This window comes from Galeopterus variegatus, unplaced genomic scaffold (assembly GCF_000696425.1).
Source record: "Galeopterus variegatus unplaced genomic scaffold, G_variegatus-3.0.2 Scaffold1614, whole genome shotgun sequence".
NCBI lineage: Eukaryota > Metazoa > Chordata > Mammalia > Dermoptera > Cynocephalidae > Galeopterus > Galeopterus variegatus.
Genome location: NW_007727725.1, coordinates 46,088 through 73,128, shown reverse-complemented (window position 1 = coordinate 73,128; position 27,041 = coordinate 46,088). Strand labels below are relative to the sequence as shown.

General features: G+C 45.0%; 1 protein-coding gene across 1 annotated transcript in view; it reads right to left on the bottom strand.

Moving 5' to 3' along the window:
- MCM3AP (minichromosome maintenance complex component 3 associated protein) overlaps positions 1-27,041 on the bottom strand; it is a 47,001-nt gene that overhangs the window by 12,755 nt on the left and 7,205 nt on the right. Inside the window, 15 exon segments of the mRNA XM_008577987.1 lie at positions 4,180-4,333; positions 6,209-6,343; positions 6,424-6,492; positions 8,390-8,587; positions 10,115-10,267; positions 12,092-12,205; positions 12,573-12,704; positions 17,243-17,343; positions 18,112-18,317; positions 18,621-18,862; positions 19,780-19,940; positions 22,140-22,302; positions 23,393-23,696; positions 24,153-24,413; positions 25,814-26,004. Of these exon segments, the coding sequence (XP_008576209.1) occupies positions 4,180-4,333; positions 6,209-6,343; positions 6,424-6,492; positions 8,390-8,587; positions 10,115-10,267; positions 12,092-12,205; positions 12,573-12,704; positions 17,243-17,343; positions 18,112-18,317; positions 18,621-18,862; positions 19,780-19,940; positions 22,140-22,302; positions 23,393-23,696; positions 24,153-24,413; positions 25,814-26,004 (2,584 nt within the window).

The following is a 27,041-nucleotide window of genomic DNA, read 5'->3' as shown; positions in this document are numbered from 1 at the left end:
GGGTTGCGATCCGATGGCGGTCAGGAAAAAAGACAAAAAGGTAAAAAAAAAAAAAAAAAGAAACCCAGAGGAAACAGATTATGCATAGGACATAAGAAAACTTAAACCCAAACAACTCATTTCCTCAAAAAGATAAGATGATACATCCAAAAATAGTAATAAAAAGCTATAAGGAAGTCAAAACAAGGATAAGGGGCCGAGCCTGTGGCACGCTCAGCAGAGTGTGGCGCTGGGAGCACAGCAGCGCTCCCGCCGCGGGTTCGGATCCTGTATAGGGATGACCAGTGCGCTCACAGCGTTCATTGGCTGAGCGCGGTGCGGCCGGTCTCAAAAAGGACAAAAAAAAAAAAAAAAAAACAAGGATAAGAAATAAGAGATAAATTAATATAAATGAATAAAAAGTTCAAAAGGACATGTGGAAAATAAAGCCAAGGAAACAAGGAAACAAGATAGAAAACAGGATAGAAAGGATAAGAGTCTCGGACGATCAATTGATGAGGTCTGACATCTATCTGACAGGGGTTCAAGAGAGAACAAAAAAGAGCAGGAAAGAGGCATCACGAAGACACAACAATGTTCCAGTGAAACCAGAGCCTCCTGACTGAAAGGACCTGCCAAGGTCCTTCAGTGAAGTGAAGTCCTTCATTGAGTGAAGGACGTCTGGCATCATGCTACCAGAGTGAATCTTCAGAACCCCATGGACAGAGAGAAAAGGCTCCCAAAGAGAAACAAAACTAAGTCACGTGGAAAGGAGCAGAAATAGTCTCAGATCCCTCAGCCGCAGCAGTGGGTGCTATGTGACAATGCAGCAAAACTGGAAGGAAAATGATTTTCTTTTTTGTGTGTGTGTGTCTTTTTCGTGACTGGTAAGGGGATCGCAACCCTTGGTGTGGTGTCGCCCGCACCACGCTCAGCCAGTGAGCGCACTGGCCATTCCCATATAGGATCCGAACCCACAGCGGGAGCGTCGCTGCGCTCCCAGCGCCACACTCTCCTGAGCGTGCCACAGGGCCGGCCCAGAAAATGATTTTCTATGTATAGTTCTACAAACCGAGCTAAACTAAGATGCGACTATGAGGATAAAATAAATGCATCGTCAGAAGGAAAGGACTCAGATAATTCCCTTCCCACACATCCTTCCTTCAGCAGCAACTGAAAGATAGACACCATCACACAAGGGACCAAACCAAAAAAAATTGCTATTGCCGCTGTGGCAATACTGAGCAAGCACCTGGCATGTGTCAGGCACTGTTCTAAGGACTCTGTATGTACAAACTCATTTCATCCTCAAGCACCTGATGAGCACTACTACCACATAGTAGCCGCACAGCCTTGGGCAATTTATTTTAACTTCTCTGAGTAAAACAGGGATAATAAGTAAAAGTACCCACACATAGGTGGCACAGAGACGCTAAGGAACTTGCCCAAGGTCACAGAGCTACCAGGTGAGAGAACAGGGACATGTGCTCATGATGATGGCTTAAGGCACATGCTACCTAGACAGAGGGACACCCTGTCCACACCCTGGGACAAGCTATCAACCCAGAGGGGAGCAAGAGGATGGCCCTTTCTCAGAAGGGGCCACCAGTAGAGAGGGGACATGGATGGATCAGGTGAAACAACACAACATTTGGAAAACTTTACTGAGACATACACAGCCCATCTGGTAAAAATTAAAGATATTAGAGGAAACTATGTGAGAAAATAAGGTAATTATTCCTTGCAGTAAAAATAAAGAAATGTGGTCATAGAAAGAACACTACCGGTACTGAGGCAAATAGCAGTCACAGAGCCATCAAAATGTGGCCACACTTACTGAAGTAATACTAAGTGATACTGCAGCTATCCTGGGAAGATGGGGAGGCTGAGTGGTACTGTGATGTGAGAGGCCTCATTTAGTATGGTCTGCAGCCACCAAGACAACCCCCATGACCCCAACTCCTGGTGTTCACATCCCTGTGTAATCCCCTACCCCGAGTGTGGGCTGGGCCTTGTGACTCACTCCTAACAGACAGAATCCAACAAAAGCGACAGGATGTCCCTTTTAAGATTAGATTATAGTTCCGTCTTGGCTCACCCTCCTGCTCACTCGGATGGAAGCCAGCTGCCATGTTACCAGCTGCCTTACAGAGGCCCAGGTGGCAGGGAACTGAGGAAGTCTCTAGCCACAGCCTGCAAGGAAGTGAGTCCTGACAACAACCACAAGAGTGAGCTTGAAAGTGGATCAGTGGAGACCATAAACCTAGCAAACATATTGATTTCCACCTTGTGAGAAACCCTGAGCCAGAGGAACCAGCTAAGCCACACCTGGACTGCTGACCCACAGAAACCATTAGATAACAAATGTTTGTTATTTTAAGCTACTATGTCGGGGGTAATTGGTTATGTAGTAATAGATAACTAATACACTTATTTTAATGGGAAGTCAGTGGATACCTAAAATGGGTAAACTGAGAAAGGGCAGTGTAAGCATGTGATCTGGAAACATGATGGAAACCAAACTCTCAGGAAAGGGGCTAGGAGGAGCGGCAGAGGCTGCTATTCCTCAGTACAAATAATGTGCACATAGTTGACTTTTTAACTAAACGCGAATGTTACTTTCGGAAAAATTTTAAAAATAGAGGTAAGAGGAACAATACTAGTTCATTTCTAGTTAGGTGAAGTGTGACTTTGTAGTCACAGGAAAACAGGGAAGAATGTGCACCAAGAAGTCACGGTTACTGCTAAATGGTGAAAGCCTGGATGGCTCTTATCTTCATACAGTCACGCACCACATAACATTTCAGTCAACTATTAACCATACACACGACTGACAGTGGTCAGAGCAATAGACCACAGACGTGCAGCAGGCTACCCCACCTAGGTTTCATATGTTCACACAACAAAAATCACCCTGAACACATCCCTGTCATTAAGTGATGCAGAACTGTACTTCCTTTATATTTCCTTGTATTTTGTATTTTTAAAGTTTTATACATGTGTTACTTCTACATTTAGAAATACAGTCAGTATTATTAAAACGGAAAACTGAAAGAAACAAAATCCCATAACCAAACTATGACTGGAAAGAGTTCTAAGGACAGAGGGAACACGGACTGGAGCATCACACACTTACAGCCAGGGAATGCCATGAAGGCGACTTTGTCAGGAAGACAGAGGCCCAGGCTGTGTAGGCGTCGAGCCGGGACCTTGGGTGAGGGAGCTGACTTGCTGAGTCTTCCTCCAGGCACACAGCCCAGCCAGTCCTCAGGAGACTCTGGTGCTGGTGACCGTGAGTGCCATGTTGTGGTCAGGTGCCGCACCTAGGTTCACAGAGCTGGCCAGAGAGGCAGCCACTGACACCCAGTCTGCTCAACACTGAAGCTACACTTTCCGCCCTGCACCACTATTTTACAAGTAAATAAAGAAGGACACACCTGGATTCATTTCTGAACATATCTGCTGAACCTAAAATTCCTTTATGCAGGTTAGACTCTAATGAGGAGATAAGCTCTTATTAAACAAGAACTTCCCAGGAACCAGTTAAGCTCAGTACTGTATGAGCACCTATAAAGAATGAAAATTAGAGCTTGTAATCAAAAACTGAGGATAACTTGAATGTAAAACAAAAACAAATAAACTGAAATGCCAGATACTGAATCTATCACTAACTGGGATCCAATTTAGTGAAAACTGCATAGGATTAAAAATCATTAGTCTTTGGTAAAACCTGATGTGTCAAGAAGCTACTTTAACAAACATGTCAGGAGTTGGCGAACCATGTGAGCTATAACGTTCACTACATTTTTCTGGAATGATCTGACTCTGATCCTTCTTGAGTTACCTATCAAAGGCCCATGGAGGAGTGCAGGGCTCCTGAATCAGGTGTAAAACATTACAGGTGCACCTGTGCATTTTTCAGTATGTTTCTGAACTTTTACCACGTTCTCACAGAGGTCTGTGACAGCCAAGACTCACTGCTCTACTGGAATTTAGCCTGATGCCTCACACCAAGTAGGTGTTCGTGGGATGCCATCAGGACACAAGGAGGGACAGCTGTGACACTTGATTCTGAGCCTCCCACACTCTTTCAAAACCACGTCAGAGAATAAACAGCATTCATCTGATTGCAATTAGGTCTGGGAGTGAGTGAAAATAATGAAATCACAGAAGTAAATACACAAAGTGGTTGTCACTCACCTTTATACACACGTTGACAGAAACTATCTGATCCTCTTTGCTGCTGAGCGCATTAAAAAGCGCGAGTGTCCCAATCCCACCAGCCTCACTGCACATGTCATCCACTAAGCCATCACCTCCCATGAACTTGACTTTTAACCAATTTGCTAGAATTCTGTGGATAAAAGAAAATAACACTAAGAATCTAATTCTAAATCTGAACTAAAAAGACTTTCAGGAAAAGAAGGAAGAGAAGTATCACATGGATCTAGGTCCACTGATACCAAATCGTACTGTGAAGATGACCTTGAAAAACAGGTTATTGTTTAAAATGGAGCTAGGGGGGCTGGCCCGGTGGCGCACTGCTACAGTGCGCTGCTTGGGAGCGTGGTGGCGCTCCCGCCGAGGGTTCGGATCCCACATACAGACCGGTTCCCGCTCACTGGCTGAGCGAGGTGTGGGAGCAACACCGAGGGTTGTGATCCCATTGCCGGTCCCGGTCTGGTACGGGCGCGACACTGAGGGTTGCAATCCGTTGCCGGGCACGAAAAAAGACAAAAAGGAAAAATAAATAAATAAAATAAAATGGAGCTAGGAACTCTATTTGGGTGGGAGAATAAGACACTCATGGAACTGGCTCATTATAACGTGATTTAATGTGTACTAAGAAAAGATTGTCAGTAATAGGAAACATCTGCAAATACTGAAATACACGTTTTACAGAATCAAATTTTTCATGCCTGAGACCTGAAGTGACCTATTTCCTAATGCACTTAGCAAATCAGAGGATGGCTGTTTTAAGAAATGAATCATCATTGACATACTTTTAGAACACCCCAACTCCCTTCTCTGCTCAGCTGTCCTGTGTGGTAAGTGTCACACCTTTGTCTTTTCCCTCAGCCTGCGTGTGTTCCATAGTGACTGCTTAAAAAGTAATGTATTCAGAGAACCTGAGCCTCATGGGCTGCTGGTAGAATGTAAATGGTACAGCCACTGTGAAAACAGTGTGGCAACTCCTCAAAGACTTAAACAAAGAGTCACTGTATGACCCATCAATTCCACACCTAGGTGTATAACCAAGAGCACTACAAACATGTCCACACCAGTGCTATACATGGATGTCCACAGCAGCCTTATTCATAACAGCCAAAAAGTGGAAACAATCCAAATGCCCAGCAACTGATAAACAGATAATACTGTATGTTCGTACAATGGAATATTACTCACCCATTAAAAAAAAAAAATGAAGTACTGATACATACTTCAATGTGGATGAGCCCAAAAAACGCTATGCTAAGGGGAAGATAGCAGTCAAAAAAGACTACATTTTATATGATTCCATTTATATAAGATGTCTAGAATAGGCAAATCCATAGAAACAGAAAGCAGATTAGTGGTTGCCAAGAGCTGGGGGTAGGGAGGCATGGAGACTGCTAATGAACATGGATTTTCTCTTTAGGTGAAAAGATGTTCTGCAATTAGATAATGGTGATGGTTATAAACCCTGTGAACATAACTAAAAATCACTGAAATGTATAATTTATATGGGTAAAGATTATAGTATATGAATTACATTTCAATAAAGATGTTAAAAAAGAAAAGCAACATGTTCTATAGTTGCTTTAAAATTATGATTTCTGGAAGCTATATGGTTATAAGAAACGATGCCATGTCAATTTTTTTGGATTTCTTTTTTAAAGGCCAAAAGATTTTCCTAAGGGGAAAAACATGGAACTATAGTATACAAACTATAAACTATCTTCCTCAAGAGTCTCAAATCAATATACCTGAGCATAGCGACTATTACCAAATTTACTGGATAAAAATTGAAATAATCAAACTTCAAGTGCCAACTTCGAATGATGAGCAAAACAGATGGCAAGAACAAGCAATAAAATGTAACCCTTCGCTTCAGAGTTCCCACCGCACACGAGAGGGCTCTGCCCACAGGCCCGCAGCTCTGCCCCGCCCAATGCTCTCAGGGGCAGACAAGTCACTCCACCTCTTGGCATTTAAACCCCACATCCCAAAGACGGAAACCCTCGCTGACCTGCTGACACTCCCTGGGGACTGCTCTTCTCCATCTGGCAACACCAGCACCAGCTTCCAAAACAGATGCTCCTGCCTCCCAGGGAGGTGGTCGGCCACAAGGGATGGCAGGTCCAGAGGTGCCCACGCTGCATCACTGGAAGGGACAGATCACCATGGATGAGCCAGGCTGTGAGCCCTAAGCAGGGGAAGCACCCATGGTGAAGGGTGACAAACCTCAGCAGCTGCTGGTGGAAGTGCTGGACCTTCATCTGGTGAGCTGTCTTGTTCCTGAGCCACTGTAACCTACGAAGAAAGGGAGGACGACCCCATCTGTGTGAGACTAGCCCATGCCCACAGAAGGGGCTGAGCAAAAAGGCAGCAGTTAGTGAGTATCTCCTGGGGGGAAATACCAGGAGACTGAGAAAGCTTTTTCTGTTAAAGAAACAAGTTAGTCAGAGGACTGCTTCATTCCACAAACATGAATTAAGTTTCTACTGTGTGCTGGCCATGGGAGATTCAGCAAAAAACAGAGAAAAATCCTGTCCTTCTAGAACACACACTCTCATGGGGAGAGAGAGTAGCCTCTGCACATGGCTAGTGTGCACACAGGAAGCATCAGGGTCACGGGCACAGGCAGGGCAGGAGCCCTGGCATGTGCCTTAGCTTCACTTACGGTGGTCAGAGAAAGTGATATGTGAGCAAAGACCTGAAGGAAACAGGGGAGCCAGTGTGAGGACTTCTAGGGGTAGCAGAGAGGATGGCTGTGCCATGCCAGAACAGGACCTGATGGTTTGGGGAGAGCAGTGGGGGGCAGCCTGGGGAGGGGGGTTTGGTCCATGGTACAACAACTCAAGGAGCAGCACAGGGGCATCAATGAGAGAAGGCAGGCACTGACACTGGGGTGTCAGAGGATCCCTCTGCTGTGGTGTTGAGGACACCAGAGGTAGGGACGAGGGTGGAAGCTGGCAGACAGACAGGCAGCTATGGCAAAAATCCATGAGAAGCGCTGGCAGTGGAGTGCAGAGATCTGCTCAGGCCTTAGCTATGTTCTGAGGGTAGAACTACAGGACGGTGGGTCTGAGAATAGATGCAAGCCAGGGTCCGTGACCAGAGCACAGGAGGACAGGATGGCGTCCTGGGAGCAGAGAAGGGGCAGACTGGGGGAAGACAGGGTTCAGAGGTGGAGCTAGGAACTGGATCCTGAGTCTGGAGCACAGGGAGGAGGCACAAGAGGGGCTGTCAGAATAAAGGATGGGGAGAGACCACCAGGGAGGGGCAGAAGGAAAGAGTAAAGAACGGGGCTGGGCTGATGGAGCTGGAGGTGGTCAGAGAAGGAGACTGAGGAGAGAAGGGCAGCTGGGGGGTCAGGAAGCTCGAGAACCATGACTCCAGGGTGAGGCTAGGCCACAGTGCTGAAGCAGCTGTACGTCAGAAAAAGCACCCCTAACCCTGTGACCTCACAGCACACCCCAGAGACAGGCCAGGACTATCGCCACCCTGTTCACAGATGCAGAGACGAAGCCCGTGGAATCTGATGGGGCCACATGAAACCCGAGGAGACAGTTTTGAGAGAGAGCATCCGTGACGACCAAGAGAAGTAAGAGACGTGTCATGAGACCCCAGCACTGTGCACCACTGCAGCCCCTCCAAGGTGCCCAACCCTGCCCACTGGGAGGCAGCTTGGCCCCAAATGTCCCTCTCAAGAGGAGACACTTGAGAGGCTGGACCTGAAGAGGCTGAGCCCAGCATGGCCAGGACTGGACAGTTTGAGTGAGCCCAGAGTGAACAGGAAGAGCAGCAAGGAGCGCCACACCAAAGGGCCCCGAGGAGGGGGATGCTAGATTGTGGAAGGTGGAGTTGCTCAGATGCTGCTGCAGCTGGCTCCACAGTGAGGGTAGACATGGCGTGTACTTAAACTGGGAAGACCAAGAGAAGAACAGGTGATTCCAAGTCAGATTCTTTTACCAGGACCCCAAGGCTTTCAAGATGCAAACGTGTGAGATGAGCCCCAGTTCCCAGTGGTGGCGCAAGTCACACATCCACAACTGCGGAAAAAACAACCTTCAAAACGCAACTCTGCGCCTGTCCTCCCTTCCTGACACCACCTGTCTGTGTCCTTCAAATACACGTTAACTCAGCTCCTGGCAAAACCAAGTGGGGCAGGGAGCCCCGAGGTGGCGCGCAGCGGCTGAGTGCTGACCTGGTGCAGGAGATGCCCACTTTTCCTGCATGGCCCAGGTCCAGGAGGCCCCTGGCCAGGTTCTCCTCAGCAATAGGGCATTCTGCACTGGGCGCCAGTGCCCTCAGGCGGTTGTTCACATCCACACAGCAGGGTGCTGCAGGGAAGGCCCGCATCTGGCGCCTCAGTTTCTTCCGGGCTGCAACGGCTTCCCTCCACCTGGGGGACACACCAATGTATCATCACTGGGTGTTCTCAAGGTTCAGTCCAGGAGACAGATGCAAAAACACACTCCAGCACCATAACATGGGGAAACACGTTTTTTGGCAGTATGTTTAGGTATTTTCCAGTAACAGCCCTCAAAATGAGAACAAATGAGAATTAAGATTTAGACACAGGGAAGGCATGATATCAAATGAGTGTGGTGAGCAATGAAGCTACTGACTTTAAGAGCTAATACTGAACAATCTTTGGAGGCCATTTTGGCAATATGGATTCAAATCTAATAAACATATAACCCTTGACACAGCAGACACCACCGATAGGAATTTAAAGACAGTGCAGATGTGCGAAATATTTGTACAAGGCAGTCCCTGCAGCAACTCTGTCATAGCTGAAGAGAGAAATGAATGTCTGTCAAGAGGGGACCAGGAAGGTCATTTATGGTACATTCTCACAATAACACACCTCAATGCCACTAACAATCATAGGGCAAGTTTGATATGCTGCTACAGCCAGGCCTCCACCTCCTATCAAATGCAGTAAGAAAGGCTGAGAATTGAGTCAAGAATGCTCCCACCTGTAGCAGCCACCATAGAAAATGAAAGACAGTGTCGGGATGGGCACACACATGCTGCTGCTTCTAAGACGGGCTGTCGTGGAAGGGAGACTCGCTTCTCACTTTACCCCCCTTCACGTTGTCACAGCTGTCAAGTGCACTACTGTCTACTTTACGTTTCATCATGAAATGAGTCACCATACAACATACATAACACATATATGTGTGGGCTGTCGTGGAAGGGAGACTCGCTTCTCACTTTACCCCCCTTCACGTTGTCACAGCTGTCAAGTGCACTATTGTCTACTTTACGTTTCATCATGAAATGAGTCACCATACAACATACATAACACATATATGTGCAGTTTAAAAATTAATGATAAATCAAACACCCACATACTTCTAATTGAGAAGCCATGGCCATGACTAGTAAGGTAGCCCTCCCATTCCCAAAGGTAACTGCTCTGCTGAGTCTATTTTTCATCTTTTCTTTAGGGTTATACTCCGATACATAAATCCAAAACAATTGATTTAGTCTGAATGTACGCTCTTTGTATGTTATATGTATTTCCCTATGAATTCCTTTTTTCTCTACTTGTGTTCTGGAAATGCACACACGTTAGTACACACAGCCATAATTTGTCTGGTTTGTTTACGGCTGTCTCCCTGTGTCTAGCGCAGTAGGTAAACAGCAGGCACCCTGTAAATGTTTGTTGAAATACAGGACAGCTGCCATTCCCCACTTTAATTTGCACTGTTTAGGAACCTGTTATGTGTGTGTGTTAGTAATCAACTATTTCTGAAAGTATAATCCAATTGGAGTAGAGTCCATTACAGGTATTTATTGCTATAAAATATTCTCTGATCCTTTTATCATTGACTAAAGGAACTAACAGCTGAGGCATTTTGAATTTGGTAAAAGACTTTCCTCTGTGTGTGGATTTTGCCCATGAGAATTCAGGACTCACCGCTGCAGATACTTGCAGAAACACTGAAGTTCCTGGAGTGTCTCCTTTGCAGTCTGGAAAATTTCCTCCGCAAGAAACAAGTCCACCAGGTGGGCACAGACATCCTCACAGCAACGGGCCATGCGGCTCCTCTGGTCTGTCTCCATTGCACTCCTAGGAAACAAGGCAATCGGTGTGGGAGGCACTTTACCGGGGGCCCACAGACACTGAGAGCTTGCTTTACAAGTGCAAGACTCTATGTCCTTAATATTGAAACGTAATTATATCTTCACTGCAAGAGAAACGTTAAAATTTTCATTTTTACTTAAAGTACAGACACCTGGGAAGATAGGGGGGAAAAATGGTACAGGATGCCAGATTTCAGGCCCAATGAGGACTCTGTAAAAGTGAAGAAATAAACCTTTATCTAAATAAAATAGAATTTTAAATTTTTAAATGACCATTGAGACACTGCAAAATCTTCTCATCAGCGATGTTGTAGGGAACTCTAAGCATTTTCTAATTGTTAAGCTTTCCCTTTTCCACTTGAGAAACTGTTTTAGAAACTCTATGCTCCACTGTAGACTCTGGCCCCTGCCGTTTACCCTGCCTGCTTCCTGGGCCCACCCTCTATGAGATAACAGCAGTCTCACACCCCCCAGGGGCCAGAGGCAAATTAGGCTCCTAAAGTGACCAACAGACTGTGTCCCACAATCAGCCAATCCAAATTAGCAGGACAGCATCCCTCATTTACATAAGAGGACCTGAATGGGAACCTGGGAGGGAAAAGGGCAGGAATTTAGGCTATATTAGGGGGTCTTTTCCTTTGTTGTGGGAAACACTGATCTAGGAGTCTTTACTCCCAGTGCTCTCCTTGCTCGCAAGCAATAAAGTGCTGTAACATCAAAAAGAGTTGTAACACCAAAAAAGAGCTGTCAACTATTAAAAGAGCTATAAAAGCAACGTTGGTCTTGGATTCCTCTGTGCGAGTGCCTCACAAGCAATATCTGACATTTGCAGTTAGAAGTGTCTCAAGTACACAACAAATGCTGTTGGCTACCAACGATGGCTGCCTGTAGTCATGCAGTGGTAGCCCTTGGATAAACAAGCAGCTCAAAGAGAAAATTCATAACAAAACTCTATCAACCAAGGGAGCACAGTGGACTATAGCAAATACATTTGTTCATAAAGTCAAAGTAGCTTAAGCAAGCAAGACACATTTCCAACAGCCCATCCTTGGTGGTGCTGAAGATAGCTTGGGGCTGAGCTAAACTCCAAGTCTCCTGGAACTGCAGAACAACACTTGCCCCGCATATCAGTGAGCCCTGGATGTTCCTGTTTCTGGCACTCCTTCCTGGGATGAAGAACTGACATATATCCATCAGTTGTGAGGTCTCTCCCTTATAGCAACCAGAGAAATAGGCTCCCAATAGGAGTGGAAAGAAACATTAATTAAATGATACGCTTCCGCCTACATGCTGTGTTCCCCATCTGCACTGGAAGCTGTGATACATACCAAGGAAGCCCAACACCTTCAGGCTTATCTCAAGGGAGCTTAACACAAGGACAGATTTCCCTTCATAAATGGAACTTCTTTCCTTCCCAAAGCTTGCAGAGAAATTATTAAATAAAGTTCTCAAGTGAGATAGATCAAACAGACTCAAAAGAGTCTTCCAGTTGAAAAACACTAACAGCACATGATCTGGTGAGGGGAATACTCTGCCAGTGAATTCTTTTGCTGCCCATGCCCATTGCAGGATCCTTGACAGGAGGAGATTGAAACCAAGGCCCGCCCTGCCTCCATTCCCTGGATGCAGCATGCATACAAGTACAGGCACAGCATGTCATCATTTGGCTATGCAAAAGATACGTTCCTTGCCAAATTTAAGTGCAACCCAGCTATCCTGAACTGCACTAGCCTGTCCACAGTGCCTTGATAACCCTCCCCCCACCAACCAGCCAATGCCCCCGGCTCTGTAGGATCAGTGCTTCTCTTACTTCAACTCCTGGGAGCAGGTTTCCCTTACGCACTCCATCACCATGAGTTCCGTCAGCTCTGCAGCCAGGCCCTGGCTCAGCTGAGTTAACACCAGTTCTCTCTCTTGTTTCAACCTATGGGTAAAAAAAAATCACAAGAGTAAAGTATAAGAATAAAAATAAGTGATGTTTATGTTTCACCTTGACTGTGCAGATGGGGATTTGTGCTGCCTGAGTCAGCAGCAGGCCACCCCTACTCCAGCTTCCCTGACACCACCTCTCTGTCCCTGCCTGTCCTGGCTGGGAAGGGGCCACCATTTACAAGGTGAGTATGGTCTGGGAACCCCCACCCACTCCCTCAAGTGTATGAGGGTGCTGGGTGGGCCGGCATGGGTATGATGGGAACACAGTAGACAACAGTCGGGGCGTCACGGGGCAGGGCCAGCGCTCTCTTGTGTCCACACACACTGTCCTCCATGACCCGCTGCAAAGACACACTCACCTCTCCTCCTCTGCCCGCCGCCTCTCCTCCTCCCTTCGCTGTCTTTCCTTAGTCATTTCTTCAGCTGCAATGTGCCTCAAAATGCCCGTGGTTGCAGCTGTCAATAGATCCTCCACAGCAGCATTAGAAACACTAGACAGAGCAAAGTGGACAGCATTCAAAATCAGAGGGAAAAAAGCCAAGCAAACCACATTAAACTTCTAACGTTGGCAAGGGGAAAAAAAATACTCACTTGTTTTTTTTTTTTTTTTTTTTAAAAGGATGACCGGTAAGGGGATCTTAACCCTTGACTTGGTGTTGTCAGCACCACGCTCAGCCAGTGAGCGAACCGGCCATCCCTATGTGGGATCCGAACCCGGGGCCTTGGTGTTATTAGCACCGCACTCTACCGAGTGAGCCACGGGCCGGCCCTCACTTGGTTTTTAGCATAAAAATAAAGCCCATTGTTAGAAACACACAATCTACCAAAACCAACTCATGGTGAAACAGAAAATCTGAATAGACCTGTGACTAATGAGATTGACTCAGTAATCAAAAACCTACCATCAAAGACAAGCCTAGGAGTGGAAGGCTTCACTGGTAAATTCTACCAGTCACTTAAAGAACACCAATCCTTCACACACTCTTCCAAAAACCTGAAGAGAACATTTCCTAACTCATTCTATGAGGCCAGCATTTCCCTGATATCAACACCAGACCAAAGACACTACAAGAAAACTATAGAATGATTTCTCTTATGAATACTGATGCAAAAATCCTCAACAAAATACAATTATGCACTGTATAACAACGTTTAAGTCCAAACAACATAATACAACCATGACTATACCATATAGCCTAGATGTGTCACAGGCTATCTCATCTAGGTTTCTGTAAATACACCCTATGATGTTTGCATGACAACAAAATCACCTAATGATGCATTTCTTAGAACATATCATTGTTAAATGATACATGACTGTAGTAGCAAACTGAAATCAGCAGCATAATAAAAGAACTATATACCATTACCAAGTAGGATTTATGAAAGGAATACAAGGATGGTTCAACATATAAAGTCCAATCAATGTAATACAACCACATTAATAGAATGAAACATACACACACGATCATCTCAATTAATACAGAAAGAGCAGCTGACAAAATTCAACACCATTTTATGATAAAGCACTTAATAAACCAGGAACAGAAGTGAACTTCCTCAACATAATAAAGGCCATATATGTTACACCCACAGCTAACATCATACTCAGTGTCAAAAGACCAAAAGCTTTTCCTCTAAGATCAAAACAAGGATGCCCACTTTTGTCACTTCTATTCAACACATTACTGCAAGTTATAACCAGAACGATTAGACATGAACAAGAAATAAAAAGCATCCAAATTGGAAAGAAAAAATAAAACTATATCTATTCACAGATGACATGATCTGGCATATAGAAAATCCTGAGGAATCCACTAAAAACCTGCTAGAACTAATAAACGAATTGAGCAAGATCGGAGGATAAAGATCAATATATAAAACTCAACAGTATTTCTATACACTAGCAATAAACAATCTGAAAATGATATTAAGAAAATAATTCCATTTAAAATAGCATCAACAAGAATAAAGTAATTAGGAATAAATTTAACCAAGAAGGCAAGACTTGCAAACTGAAAACTATAAAACACTGCTGAAAGAAATTAAGGAAAACCTAAATAAATGGAAAAGCAATCCCATATTCATGGACTGAAAGATTTAATATTGTTAAGATGATGATATTGTCTAGAGCAATCTGCAGATTCAAGCAATCCCTATCAAAACACCAACAACAGTTTTTACTGAAATAGAAAAACCCATCATAAAATTCACATGGTATCTCAAGGAACTCCCATAGTGAAAAACTTGAAAAAGAATAAAATTGAAGCATTCACTTTCTGATTTTAAAACTCATTATAAACCTACAGTAATCAAAACAGTGTGGTGCTGGCACCACATGTAGACCAATGGAATAGAACAGAAAGCCCAGAAATAAACCTTCACATATGAGGGTACTTCAAAAAGCTTGTGAAAAAATAGAATTAAAAGACGAAAAACTTTTCCATGAACTTGTTGAAGACCCCTTATATGTGGTCAAATAATTTTTAACAAGGATGCCAAGACCATTCAAAGAGGAAAGAATAGTCTCTTCAACAAATGGTGCTGAGAACACAGGATTCCCACATACAAAAAATGAAGTTAGACCCTTACCTTCCATCATATACAAAAACGAAATCAAAATGGGTTAAAGACCTAAATTCAAGACCTAACATCATAAAACTCTTGGAAGAAAACACAGGGAAAATTTTCACAATCCTGGATTTGGCAATGATTTCTTGGATGACCAGACAACAGGTACAGGCAACAAAAGAAAAACAGATAAATTGGACTACATCAAAATCTAAAACTTTTGTGTATCAAAAAACACTATCAAAAGAGTAAAAAGACAACCCACAGAATGGGAGAAAATATTTGCAAATCAAGGGATTAATAATCAGGATATAAAAAAACTCCTTATTTATACAAAAAACTCCTTTATTTATACAAAAATAAAACAAACTACCAAAGTCAAAAATGGGCAGAGGACTTGAATAGACATTTCTCCAAAGAAGATATACAAATGGGCAATAAGAATGTGAAAAGATGTTCGACATCACAAGTCATTAGGGAAATACAAATCAAAACTATGAGATACCTTACACATGTTAAGAGAGCTATTATAAAAAACAAACAAAAACCAAAACGAGAAGATGAGTGTTGGCAAGGCCACAAGAGAAACTGGAACCCTCCATTGTGCACTGCTGGTGGGAATATAAAATGGTATCACCATGAAAAACAATTTGGTGGTTCCTCAAAAAACTGAAAGTAGATCCCATGATTCAGCCATTACACTCCTAGGCAAATACCGATAAGAACTGAAAGCAGGGACTCAAACAGTTATTTGTACACCAATGTTCATGGTAGCGTTATTTACAATACTCAAAAGACGAAAACAAACCACCTATCAACAGATTAGTGGATAAATAAAATATGGGGTATGGGGGGGTATATACAGAATGGAATATTATTCAGCTACAAAAAGGACTGAAATCCTGTCGCATGTGACAACGTAGATGAACCTCAAAGACATTATGCTAAGTAAAATAAGCCAGACACAAAAGGACAAATAGATGCATGACTCCACTCACACGAGGTACTAGAATAGAAACAGACAGTGGAGCAGTAACCAGGGGCTGGGGGAACAGGAGGGTGAAGAGTTACTGTTTAATTGGTATGGAGTTTATGTGTGGCATAATGGAAACAGTGGTGGTGGATACCCATAATTGTGAATGTACTTAATACCATTGAATCATAAACCTAAACATGGTTAAAATGGTAAATCTTGTTGAGTATGTTTTACCACACTGAAAAAAAAAAAACTAAGCCCATGGAAATATTTCTTATTAGTTCCATCGAATAGAATGTATCTAACTCCAGGGTAGAAAAATGAATCAAACTTATCGACAAGGTTGATGATCCTTTACTGTAGTCTGTATTTTACGAAGGCAAACTAACACCTTTCCTTATCATTGTCCCCTTTCTTGTGTACTGGGATTTTGAAAAAATGTTTGAAATCTTTAAGAAAATTGGATTTACTGTGTTTACTAGATTTCAATTAGCTTTACAGAAGTTGTGTAAGAGCTTAGAAAGACTGATTATTACATTTAAGACATCAAGTAAAAGTGCATATTTTAAATTTTTTAACAGGGAATGAGCTAATTTTCACTTCCCTAGATTTTTAAATCACGTTTAAAGAAAAATATATATATATTTTTTTTTTAAAAGATGACCGGTAAGGGGATCTTAACCCTTGACTTGGTGTTGTCAGCCCCCCGCCCAGCCAGTGAGTGAACCGGCCATCCCTATATGGGATCCGAACCCGGGGCCTTGGTGTTATCAGCACCGCACTCTCCCAAGTGAGCCACGGGGCCGGCCCCTAAAGAAAAATATTTTTTAATTTATTTTTATTTTTTTTTTTTTTTCCTTTTTGTCTTTTTTACTGACCGGTAACGGGATCACAACCCTCTAAAGAAAAATATTTTTTAATTTATTTTTTATTTTTTATTTTTTTCCTTTTTGTCTTTTTTACTGACCGGTAACGGGATCACAACCCTCGGTGTCGCGCCCGTACCAGGGACCGGCAACGGGATCGCAACCCTCGGTGTTGCGCCCGCACTGCGCTCAGCCAGTGAGCGGGAACCGGTCTCCACATGGGATCCAAACCCTCAGTGGGAGCACCGCCGCACTTCCAAGCAGCGCACTCTCCAGTGCGCCACCGGGCCGGCGCTAATTTATAAACTTTAATGAACTGAATGTTTCTCACAGGGCACACACAAACGGAAGAGGCATCCAGGTGAGACAGAAAGTCAGGACATGAGCAACTGCACCCGCCTAAAGGACAAGGCCAACACTTAGGCCTGAAGGAGGCACCACTGTCCCTGGAGCTGGCCCTGTGAGCTTCCAGACTATACAAGTGGGCAGCTGCCATCTCTTGCTGAAGAATTAGAGCAGCTTCATTAGGAAACGTCTGGAGGGATGGGGTGCAGCACCCAGCACACACATCAGCGCCCACAGCTTCAGAGCAGAAGAGGTGCTAGGGGCCACTCACCCCAGAGCTACGGCTGCATAGGCCGCCCCTGCAGTGCTGACTTCCTCACAGTCCCTCTGAAGAGCCTCCTGGATGAGTTCATCCACCACCTGCGCCAGGTCCTATGGAGAGACCAGCACAGGGTCTAATAAGACGTCCCACCCAGGGCAGAAATCCTAGGCAAGATCTTGTCACTGGACACTGTCTGAAGGTGTCTAACAACAAAAACACATGATCCCTGACATGGGGTCTGCTAGGCTGCCTCGGGAAGGTTTCCCCTGATGAACAAAGGTGCCTTCTGGAGGGGACAGGGCAGGCCTGCTCCCTGCTGGATGACTGCCCAGCAGATGGCCCCAACAGTGCCTGTGGCCCCTTTCTGTTTGGCACACAACACCCCCAATTTCTGTGGCCATCCCTTACTCTCCCCCTCAGGACTCCCTGATCCCCCACAGCGTAGGTGCTTAGTGCCTGACCCTGAGCAGCCAGGCTGACACAGTCGAGCCTCATGACTGGGTGGTGGATGTATCCTATTCAACACCAAGGACACCCTTGTCAGTGGGTACATGGCACTGCCCGCAATCCCACAGGTCCTGAGTCAGCCTGTGCACTGGCCATCTCACGTGAGCAGATGTTGGGCTCAGTTAGACCAGACACTCAGGGGCTGGTCAGCACTGTGATGGGAAGTGCTAAGTGCCACTCTGACTACTGTAATACCAACAGGGCTCTACAGTTACCCTGGCTGGGTCGGCCCAGCTCTGCCTCCTGGGCTGAGTGGCCATGGGCATGTCCCCCCCTCAACTGCCTGGCTCCTCTCCTGTGAGACGAAGCAACACAGCCCCAGCCCCCAGGGTGGTGGGCCCCTCAGAGCCCTGACCTAGAAGACTCCCTACCGCATCAGAGTACAGGGGCATGGGCTTTGGAGGAAGCAGCTCTGACTGTGCGGAGGGCTGGACGAGGCTGGGTGCCACGGGCGGCGTCAGTGCCGGGACATAAGGCAGAGGTGCCTGCGAGAGTGTGGGAGCAGGAAGAGGCTCTGGGAGGAGACCAGCTGTAGGCGTGTCCAGCTCTGCATCAGCCTCCTCTCCTCTCCCACCACCTGAAAGGAAACACAGGGAAAGACGGCATTACAACACACAGGGACTGGAAGCGCTGGCCTGCCCTCCCTGAGACCACGGCAGGGCGCTTCCCAACAGTATTCCATGCGGGACAACTACACTTCATGTGGAAAACCAGCACTGTGATGTCAGGGAAGCCCTCCAGCCCATCTCAGTGAGAAACCTCTGGGCACTGAGCTCAGAACTACACTCCAAGCCCCAAACAAGACAGATGCTTCTGCCTACCAGGAAGCTCTGCTGCGAAATGCAGCGGGTTCCCTTCCCACGATTCCAGCTTCACTCACCTGCCACCTCCAAGCTGGGTCTCTGGGTAGTGACCGGCAGCTCTGTGGCCAGGCTCTCCCCAATGTACTTGTTCTGAGCATTGAAGCTGCACACAGGGATGTGACGAGGGACGGGGGGCAACGGCCCTCCATTCACGATTTCTCCAACTGACACCGTCAGCTTCCTGGTAACAAACACTGACTTCCTGGCCTTGGATAATCCCTCCGGTTCCAGGAATGCAGACCGGTTCAGCTCGACGTAGCTACCAAGACCACAAAGAGCCCACAGACAGGTGTCACCAGAGAGATGTCAGCTTTGCCTTCTCGATGCCCAGCTGCAGTGCCAGAAGCCCCCGGGTTAAAGAACAAACCCCATCTTGAGTCACCACAGGCTATATGTAAACAAGGATAGCTACCAAGACCACAAAGAGCCCACAGACAGGTGTCACCAGAGAGATGTCAGCTTTGCCTTCTCGATGCCCAGCTGCAGTGCCGGAAGCCCCCGGGTTAAAGAACAAACCCCATCTTGAGTCACCACAGGCTATATGTAAACAAGGAGGGAAGGAAAAGGCACCCACTGCTGCCAGACCTGGAGCTTCTCTATGACTGCACGGAACCAGCTGGCCTGGTGTGTAACAGCCACGAGTTGCAGCAACACACACTGGGCATGCTCGCTGGGAGTTACAGCAGGGAGGGGCTGGGGAGACCGCAATGCGAGTGTGGAGTATAATGTGCCTGGGAGAGGGTCCATGAGTTTCATCATGGTCTCAATACGCTCTGACTGCAAAGTAGAGAAGGCCCTGGCCTGGCTCACCTGAGCTTGCATCTTGGCCCTCAGAGGTGGGCAGTGGCCTGTCACAAGTCCCAAAGGTAATCCTCAAGGGACAGAATAAAGAAGGTCCTAGCCTTTACCCTTAGTTTCTTGGTAACTCGTGAAAAGCAGTGATTTTGGAGTCACAAAGAACTTGGTCTGAACCTCAATCTGCTGACCACCAGAGTGTGACCTTGGGGACATTCCCCAGCCATTCTGAGCCTCCATGTATTCGCCTGCACACTGGGAAGACAGCACATGGAACATGCTCTTCCCAGGCCCGGCAAGCACCGTGCACTTCGCAGCCCTTCATCAGAATTAAAAAAGAAAAAAGGAGACAGAGCCCACAGCTCCACTCTCAGTTCTTACCCATCAGAGACAGCGAGACCGTGGTGGCTGAGGAAGTCTGCTGCCTCTTCACTGTCTCTGAACAGCAGCATGCGCACTACGCCGTCCAGAGGAAAGACAGTGGACCGCTGGGTGCTCACGGTGTACGCAATGTTGAGCGCTCGGAGAGCATCCTTGCGGATCTGAAAGAAGCCAAGTCACTGCAGTCTCAGAGAGTGATGCCCAGTTAAATAAATGCAAACAGCCAGCTGCCCCATGACCACATAAGTGGCTGGCATGGGGACCGGGGGCTCCTGCTGTAGCTCAGTCCTACTGGAAGGCAGTTTGGCAATATAAATCCTGAGCTTAGGGATCACAGGCCATCTGCTGAGTGGCAGAGGCCCAGGAATGCATGCTAAGAAAACAGTCTCATAGAAAAGGAGGAGATGTAGGGCCGGCCTGTGGCTCACTCAGGAGAGTGCGGTACTGATAACGCCAAGACCACAGGTTCAGATCCTATATAGGGATGGCCGGTTTGCTCACTGGCTGAGCGTGGTGCTGACAACACCAAGCCAAGGGTTAAGATGCCCTTACCGGTCATCTTTTAAAAAAAAAAAAAAAAAGAAAAGGAGGAGTTGTGAAGGTTTTATGGTTTATAAGAAAAACTAGAAGACAGACCATCCATCATCAAGGGCATGGAAAGTGAACCATGCAGTGTCCACTCAGCAAAAAGCTACATTGGTGCTAAGAACTACCACGGAGACTACCAAACGCCATGGACAAATGCGTGATAAGAAATGAAGTATAACAGTTCTTATACTTCAGTTATTGTTTCATAGCGTAACAAGTGACTTAAAAAAAGAAGACAAAGAAACACATAAAAATGCTAACAAAAATATGTTTGTGTGTTGAGATTTGGGGGACTACTTTGCTAGTATTTTTCCAATGTCAATTCAAATACTTCCTCAGTGTTCACTATGTGCCTGGCAAGTTTTTTTGTTGTTTTTTTGTTTTAAAAAGATGACCAGTAAGGGGATCTGGACCCTTGGCTTGGTGTTATCAGCATCACACTCTCCCAAGTGAGCCACAGCCAGCCCTCTGGCACTGTTCTTAACACTGAGCATACAACAGTGAACAAGAACAACAAAATGCTGACCTGTAGGGACAGGGAGCACTGGTGAGGCGGGCCCTGCTGAGAAGGTGGCAGCTGCACCAAGACCTGGGGGAGGGGAGAGCCTGCAGCAGGCATGGGGGGGGTGCAACCCTGCAGGTGGAGCTGAGGAGGGACGGGGGAGAAGAGGCCAGAGACAATGGGACTATGGGTCACTGCCAGGGAAGACAATGTTCTTCTAAAGAAAAAAAACTTAGGTTTCTCTTTTGTTTGGTTATTAAAAATGGCCAACATTCCAATAACATTAAATCATCACTCAAAAATATTAACTATAAGTTTCATTTAACAACTTTACTGAGTCCTCAAATGATGAGCTATTAGAAACCAGTTCATTTGCACCAGAACTTCAGTTCCACTGGCAATTGCCACATCTGATGACAACCAGCAAGCTGCAAGATTCTTTGCCTGGGACTTCACTGTGGGTTAGTCACTGAGTGTGTGACAAAGAAGAGAAATGACTCAAGAGTCACAGACTGAGAGGGGCAGTCCTGAAGTCTCCCAGGCGGCTTCCTTCCCTTACAGCACCCTTGCATCCCATGGTGGGGGTGGGCGGCAGGGTGTGTGCAAGGCCGGGGTGTGCTCTAGGATGTGGGCAAGGGTACCTGTCACCTCTCACTGAGCCCATACATGTGGGGGCCGAGTACAGGAAGTGCTCCAGGGGCTGCTCTATCATCATCCCCAAGTGTCCCCATGGGGATGGAGCTAAAGAACTGACTGGAAATTCTGAGACCAAGAGTTTACATCCTACGCAAAATCCAAGGTAAAAGACTGGTCTTCCCCAGCACAGCACAGTGCACAGCATAGCACGTAGCAAAGAGCAGGCACTTGGATATTTGCTGAGATGAATTTAGCATCATCAGGCTCACTCCGAAAATTTAGATTAGTAACACTAAGTGTTTTAAAGTTAAGGATTTTGTGTGTATGATAAGGTATTTTTGCTTTTGGGTTTGTTTTCATGGAAGACGGTAATGCTAAACTCAAGTGATGTCACTCTGAAGAGATTTCTCTTATCTGAACCACAGAACAGTATTCTCCGTTGCACAGCCTTTCCCAGTAGTGATCAATCGTACCAGCCCCACAAAATCCATAACACTGGTAACCCCCTCATGGGGCCGCTGTGAGAGTTCCATGAAACTTAGCCTGGAAAAGCTCTTGGAACAAACAAGCACTTAAATGTCACAAGTAACAACACGCTTTCTTCCAATTCTGCAAGCACAGCTGTTTTACTCACCTGATGAAAGTAACAGTGTAAAAGACAAGCGTTCAGGTAAGAAGCTGACTGGACCAGTTTGAAAAATCTCACAAAATTATTACTATTCAACGCAGCAAAAGCCTGAACAGCAAATTTCACCTCAGAGGAGTTCCTAACAGCAGGGTGGAACTGTTGTACTTCTCTGTTAATTAAAGGAGATAAAAGAAGTTAGAATGTTATTTTTGGTTTGTTCTTTTTTTTTAAAGAATGTTATTTTTAATTAGACAAAATTTCCATGAAGATATATCTGATAAATACCTAGATTTCGATCATACTGAGAAAGAGGATCTTAATAGTGAAATGTGCCATTAAATTTATAATTTACAAAGTTCAAAGCTACCACTTATGGGCTGGATTGATAGACAAAGGTTTTCTCTAAAAAGATGATGAGTAAATAAATTTAAGCAACAATTTAGGAATCAATTACCAAAAAGTTACTTTAAAGTGATGCCAACTGACTGCCAACTGTGTTTGACAGCAAAGTCTAAGAAACAGAAATTTTAACTTTGTTTTGTTTAGAAATAAATTGATTTGACTGAATTTTTCAAGATGGAGGACAAATGCTTGTCACATATGAAAAGACCACACAGCCAGATTATCTACAAGACTATTTTAAAACTTAAAACCAATCACATGTCTAGATATTCAGCAACAAGGTTCTTCAGGAAAATACTAAGCTAAAAGAGTTTCGTCCTAAATAAGGGTCTCTTGGAACTAGCACCACTGAGTTCAATTCACCAGCAACACAAACTGAGGCCAGAAAACTCTGCCATGTTCCTCACGTACATGTCTGTTTACATATCAGACCAGGGTTTAAAATTCATTCACTCTTAGTACCCTCCTCAGCATTTTTGTTTCACACAATTTTTTCCTCTCTTATCACTCAGCTCTTTGACAAAACTACTCAGAAACAGCAAACTGGTGACAGCTCTGAAAGGGCATCCTGGGATTCCCTGTCCTCATTCACCCACCTGTCTCATCGGGAGCATTTCTTCCTCATTTTCTCTCACCAGTGAGGAAAAACAGTTCTCAGAAACAAGCGTGTGGGGCCCACATTAGGTGAGCTGCTCCGAGCTCAACTTGGCAGACTGCCCAGCCCAGACCAGGGTCTCTTACTGCACCATCCCAACATTTTCTACCAGAGAGAACTGTCAGCTACTGCTAAATTAAAAGCTCTTTTCCTACTCAAATCTTGCCTTTTCATACATCTTAGGTCAACTATGAAAACTCACCTTAGGATGTCCCCCTTGTTGAGATTGAGCAGAACATTGTAGCCCTGGAACTCTGCTTCACTGGCACAGAAGACACCCCTGTTTCTCAGGTCCTGGTACATCTCCTTCAGACTCTGCAGGCACTTGGTCATGTTCTCATTGTTGATCTTGGCATCAAAGGAGGACATGGGCTCCTCACACATGAAGTGGGTACAGTGGATGTGAAAAACTGAAAAATGAGAAGCAGCCTATTGATTGCAAAAATGAGAAGTTTTGACAGAGCTATATAATCAAATAATATACTGTCGTTTAAAAATACTTATAGCTCATCATAACAGGAAAATGCTCATGATATAATTTTAAGTGAAAAAGATACATAGAAAATTGTATCTAGATCATAATTTTTTTTTTTTTTTTTTTAAAGATGACCAGTAAGGGGATCTTAACCCTTGACTTGGTGTTGTCAGCACCATGCTCACCCAGTGAGCGAACCGGCCATCCCTATATGGGATCCGAACCCGTGGCCTTAGTGTTATCAGCACCGCACTCTCCCGAGTGAGCCACAAGCCGGCCCTAGATCATAATTTAAATGCGTAAAACATAAACACAGAAAAGGATAGAAATAAATTGTAAAAAATAAAATTTTTTTAAACAAAAACTACATCTATACCTCATTATGTATAAGTACCATGTGGCCCCATCACATTACACAAAGATTGCTCAGAAAACATGTCACAACACAATATAGCTTAACAAGACTACTAAGGACACAATTTCCCACCACCCTCTGAAAACAGCTAATGCCCAAATCAAATATCCATTCGTACAGAAATTACAAAAGAAAAAGCCTCCTCTCCTCTGCACACCCTACCCCCACCCCCCGGGGGGATGCAGAGCTCCACCTGGTCAGTCCCTGGGACCATTTCGAACACACTCAGCTGGCTCCGTGTCTCCCGCATGTACCGCTCCTTCTCAGGGCACATATCCAGGCACGTCCCAACAAAAGTCCTTGCTTTGTCCAAATCAGTTCTTTTCACCCGAGCTAAATGACATCAAGTAAAAGGCAAAGCTGTACCAAACAGTTACCAGGAACCCAAAGAAGTGAATTTTCATAATGATAAAAGGAAAAATAAAAATAAATCACACACAATTACAAAGGAAAAGAAAGAAGTATTTTAAAAACTCTGGGCCTCAGAGAAAGAGACTTGTGACCAATCCTGCTAGGCAGTGAGGCACTGAGGCTCACAAAGATGCCCCCAGGACTAAAGATGGGAGCACAACCTCACTTAGAGCTGGGTGCACTGCCAAACTCTTATAACGACCTCAATGATAAACAATCACAGTGCAGGACGTTTGCCAAAAGGATCAATTTGCTAAATGCAAACATTCAAAATATATCAGTATTTCTTTTTTTTTTTTTTTTCCTTTTTGTCTTTTTTCGTGACCGGCAACGGATGGCAACCCTCAGTGTTGCGCCCGTACCAGACCGGGACCGGCAACAGGATCGCAACCCTCCGCGTTGCGCCCGCACCTCGCTCAGCCAGTGAGCGGCCCGGTCTGTATGTGGGATCCGAACCCTCGGCGGGAGCGCCACCACGCCCCCAAGCGGCGCACTGTAGCAGTGCGCCACCGGGCCGGCCCGAAAATATATCAGTATTTTAAAACTCTGTCTCAGTATTCATCATGTTTTGATATAACAGGATGTTAACTGGGTCCTTACCTGAAAAGTATGCTATTATCACCCACAGAATTAAATAGTTACAAATGTATCTTTTAAATGAAATGTTATGCAATGACTTCACAACTCAAAATACACATACCGTATTTTCATTATGAAAAATTCTAATACCTAATAATAATTGTATTTTGAATATAAAAATCACCATGTCAGTGCTATAACGTATGATAGCAGCTTTTATTACTGTGTTAAGAAAGTAAGATGATTATTCCAATTATTCACCGTTTTTAAAAAAGGAAACTCCTACAGTTGAAATTTAAGAAAACAACATTTACATAGAAGAGTACAGGTGTCTTTTCATTTTTGGTCACCACATATATTTCTAAGGTGAATGAAATACTTACTTTTTGAATAAGTAATACACTCACACAATTCAACATTCCAAAGGTGTAAAAATGTCGGAAGTGGAGCACCCCCTCACTTCTGTCCTTCAGATACCCCCCTCCCTCTCTGCTGACAACATGAGCAGGTTCTTCTGCATCTTCCCACAGCTATTTTATGCATACATAAACAAATGCATTTACATATATATGTACATACACACACAACACTCACCCCCCAGGAAGACTGGTAGATGATAAGACTCATCGGCAGCAGAGTCCAGTGAAAAGGGTCACTCCCTTCCTGGTAGCTCCCGAGATAATGATCCCACCATAACCTTACCAGACACTCTGGAACCTCCACCACTATGTGCCATGCCATACCTTGCCGCATGACCCGGTCTCTCTGGTCGAGCAAGCGGTACTTCTCCTCAGATGTCTCAGCCACAGTGCCTATCAGGGTACTGAGGGACGGCACACACGGCCCGAGACCCTCGGAGCCCTCAGAGCCAGAATCAAAAAGGTCTCCCTCAAACTGTTGGGCCTTTAGAAGACTTGGCTTCTTCACAGGAGAGCTACAAAGAAAACAACACATTAAGGGCCTTTACATCGATCAGGCCTTTGTGTCACTTTCATTTCTGAACATGTCCCCCCATCTTTGAAGATTTTCTGGTCATCTGAAGCTGAAAAACAACAAGCATTGAAATGATATGAGCCTTGATACAGCTGGCAGTGAGCACAGAGGTGTCACATTATCCACTGACTTTTTTTATAATTTTGAAATACTTCATACTTTTTAAAAATGAGATGAACTCATTTAAACAGCTATAATAAATATTTGATGTTTTCTATCTCAAAGAAATGAAATCCAGCCTAAAGAAAACCTTTAATCTTATAAGGAAACATTATGTCTACATGTTTTAACACAGGTTGAATATCCCTTATCAGAAATGTTTGAAACCCAGAAGTGTTCTGGATTTCAGATTTTTCAGATTTTGGAATAGATGCATTTATTCCTACTGATTGACCATCCCTAGTCCAAAAATCTGAAATCTGAAATGCCCCATTTCCATTGAGTTTAGATTAGGGATTTTAGGATTAGGGATGCTTAACCTGTACATAACTTTATTTCTGTAGAACACATTAAAAAGAACTGGACATTCTCTCTCAGCTTCCCCATTTTCTAGCTGGCTTTCAACATTCTCTGAACTTGGATGTCAAAGAAGATATAAGAGTGATTGAGTGAGAAAAGAAAAAGCAAAAGCAAGCCAGCAACTAAACCACCCGTCACAAAGTGGAAAGTGAGGAAAAGAATGTGCTGGCCCGAAAACGAAGAGGGTCAAATAGGAGACCTGTCAAAGCAGCTCCATGTGGAAAGACAGAGCAGTCAGCTGTCTCAGGCCACAAGCCCAGGGGAGCAAGGCTCTGCGAACACCGTGACCCATACGGATGGCAGCCATGGGACAGAGAAACAGCCAAGCTCATGCCAACCCAGTCAACACAGTGGAGAGACAGATCCTCTTCACTGTGATAAACTGGACATATAAAAGTCACGCTGGGGGCCGGCCCGGTGGTGCACTGCTATAGTGCGCCGCTTGGGAAGCGCGGCGGC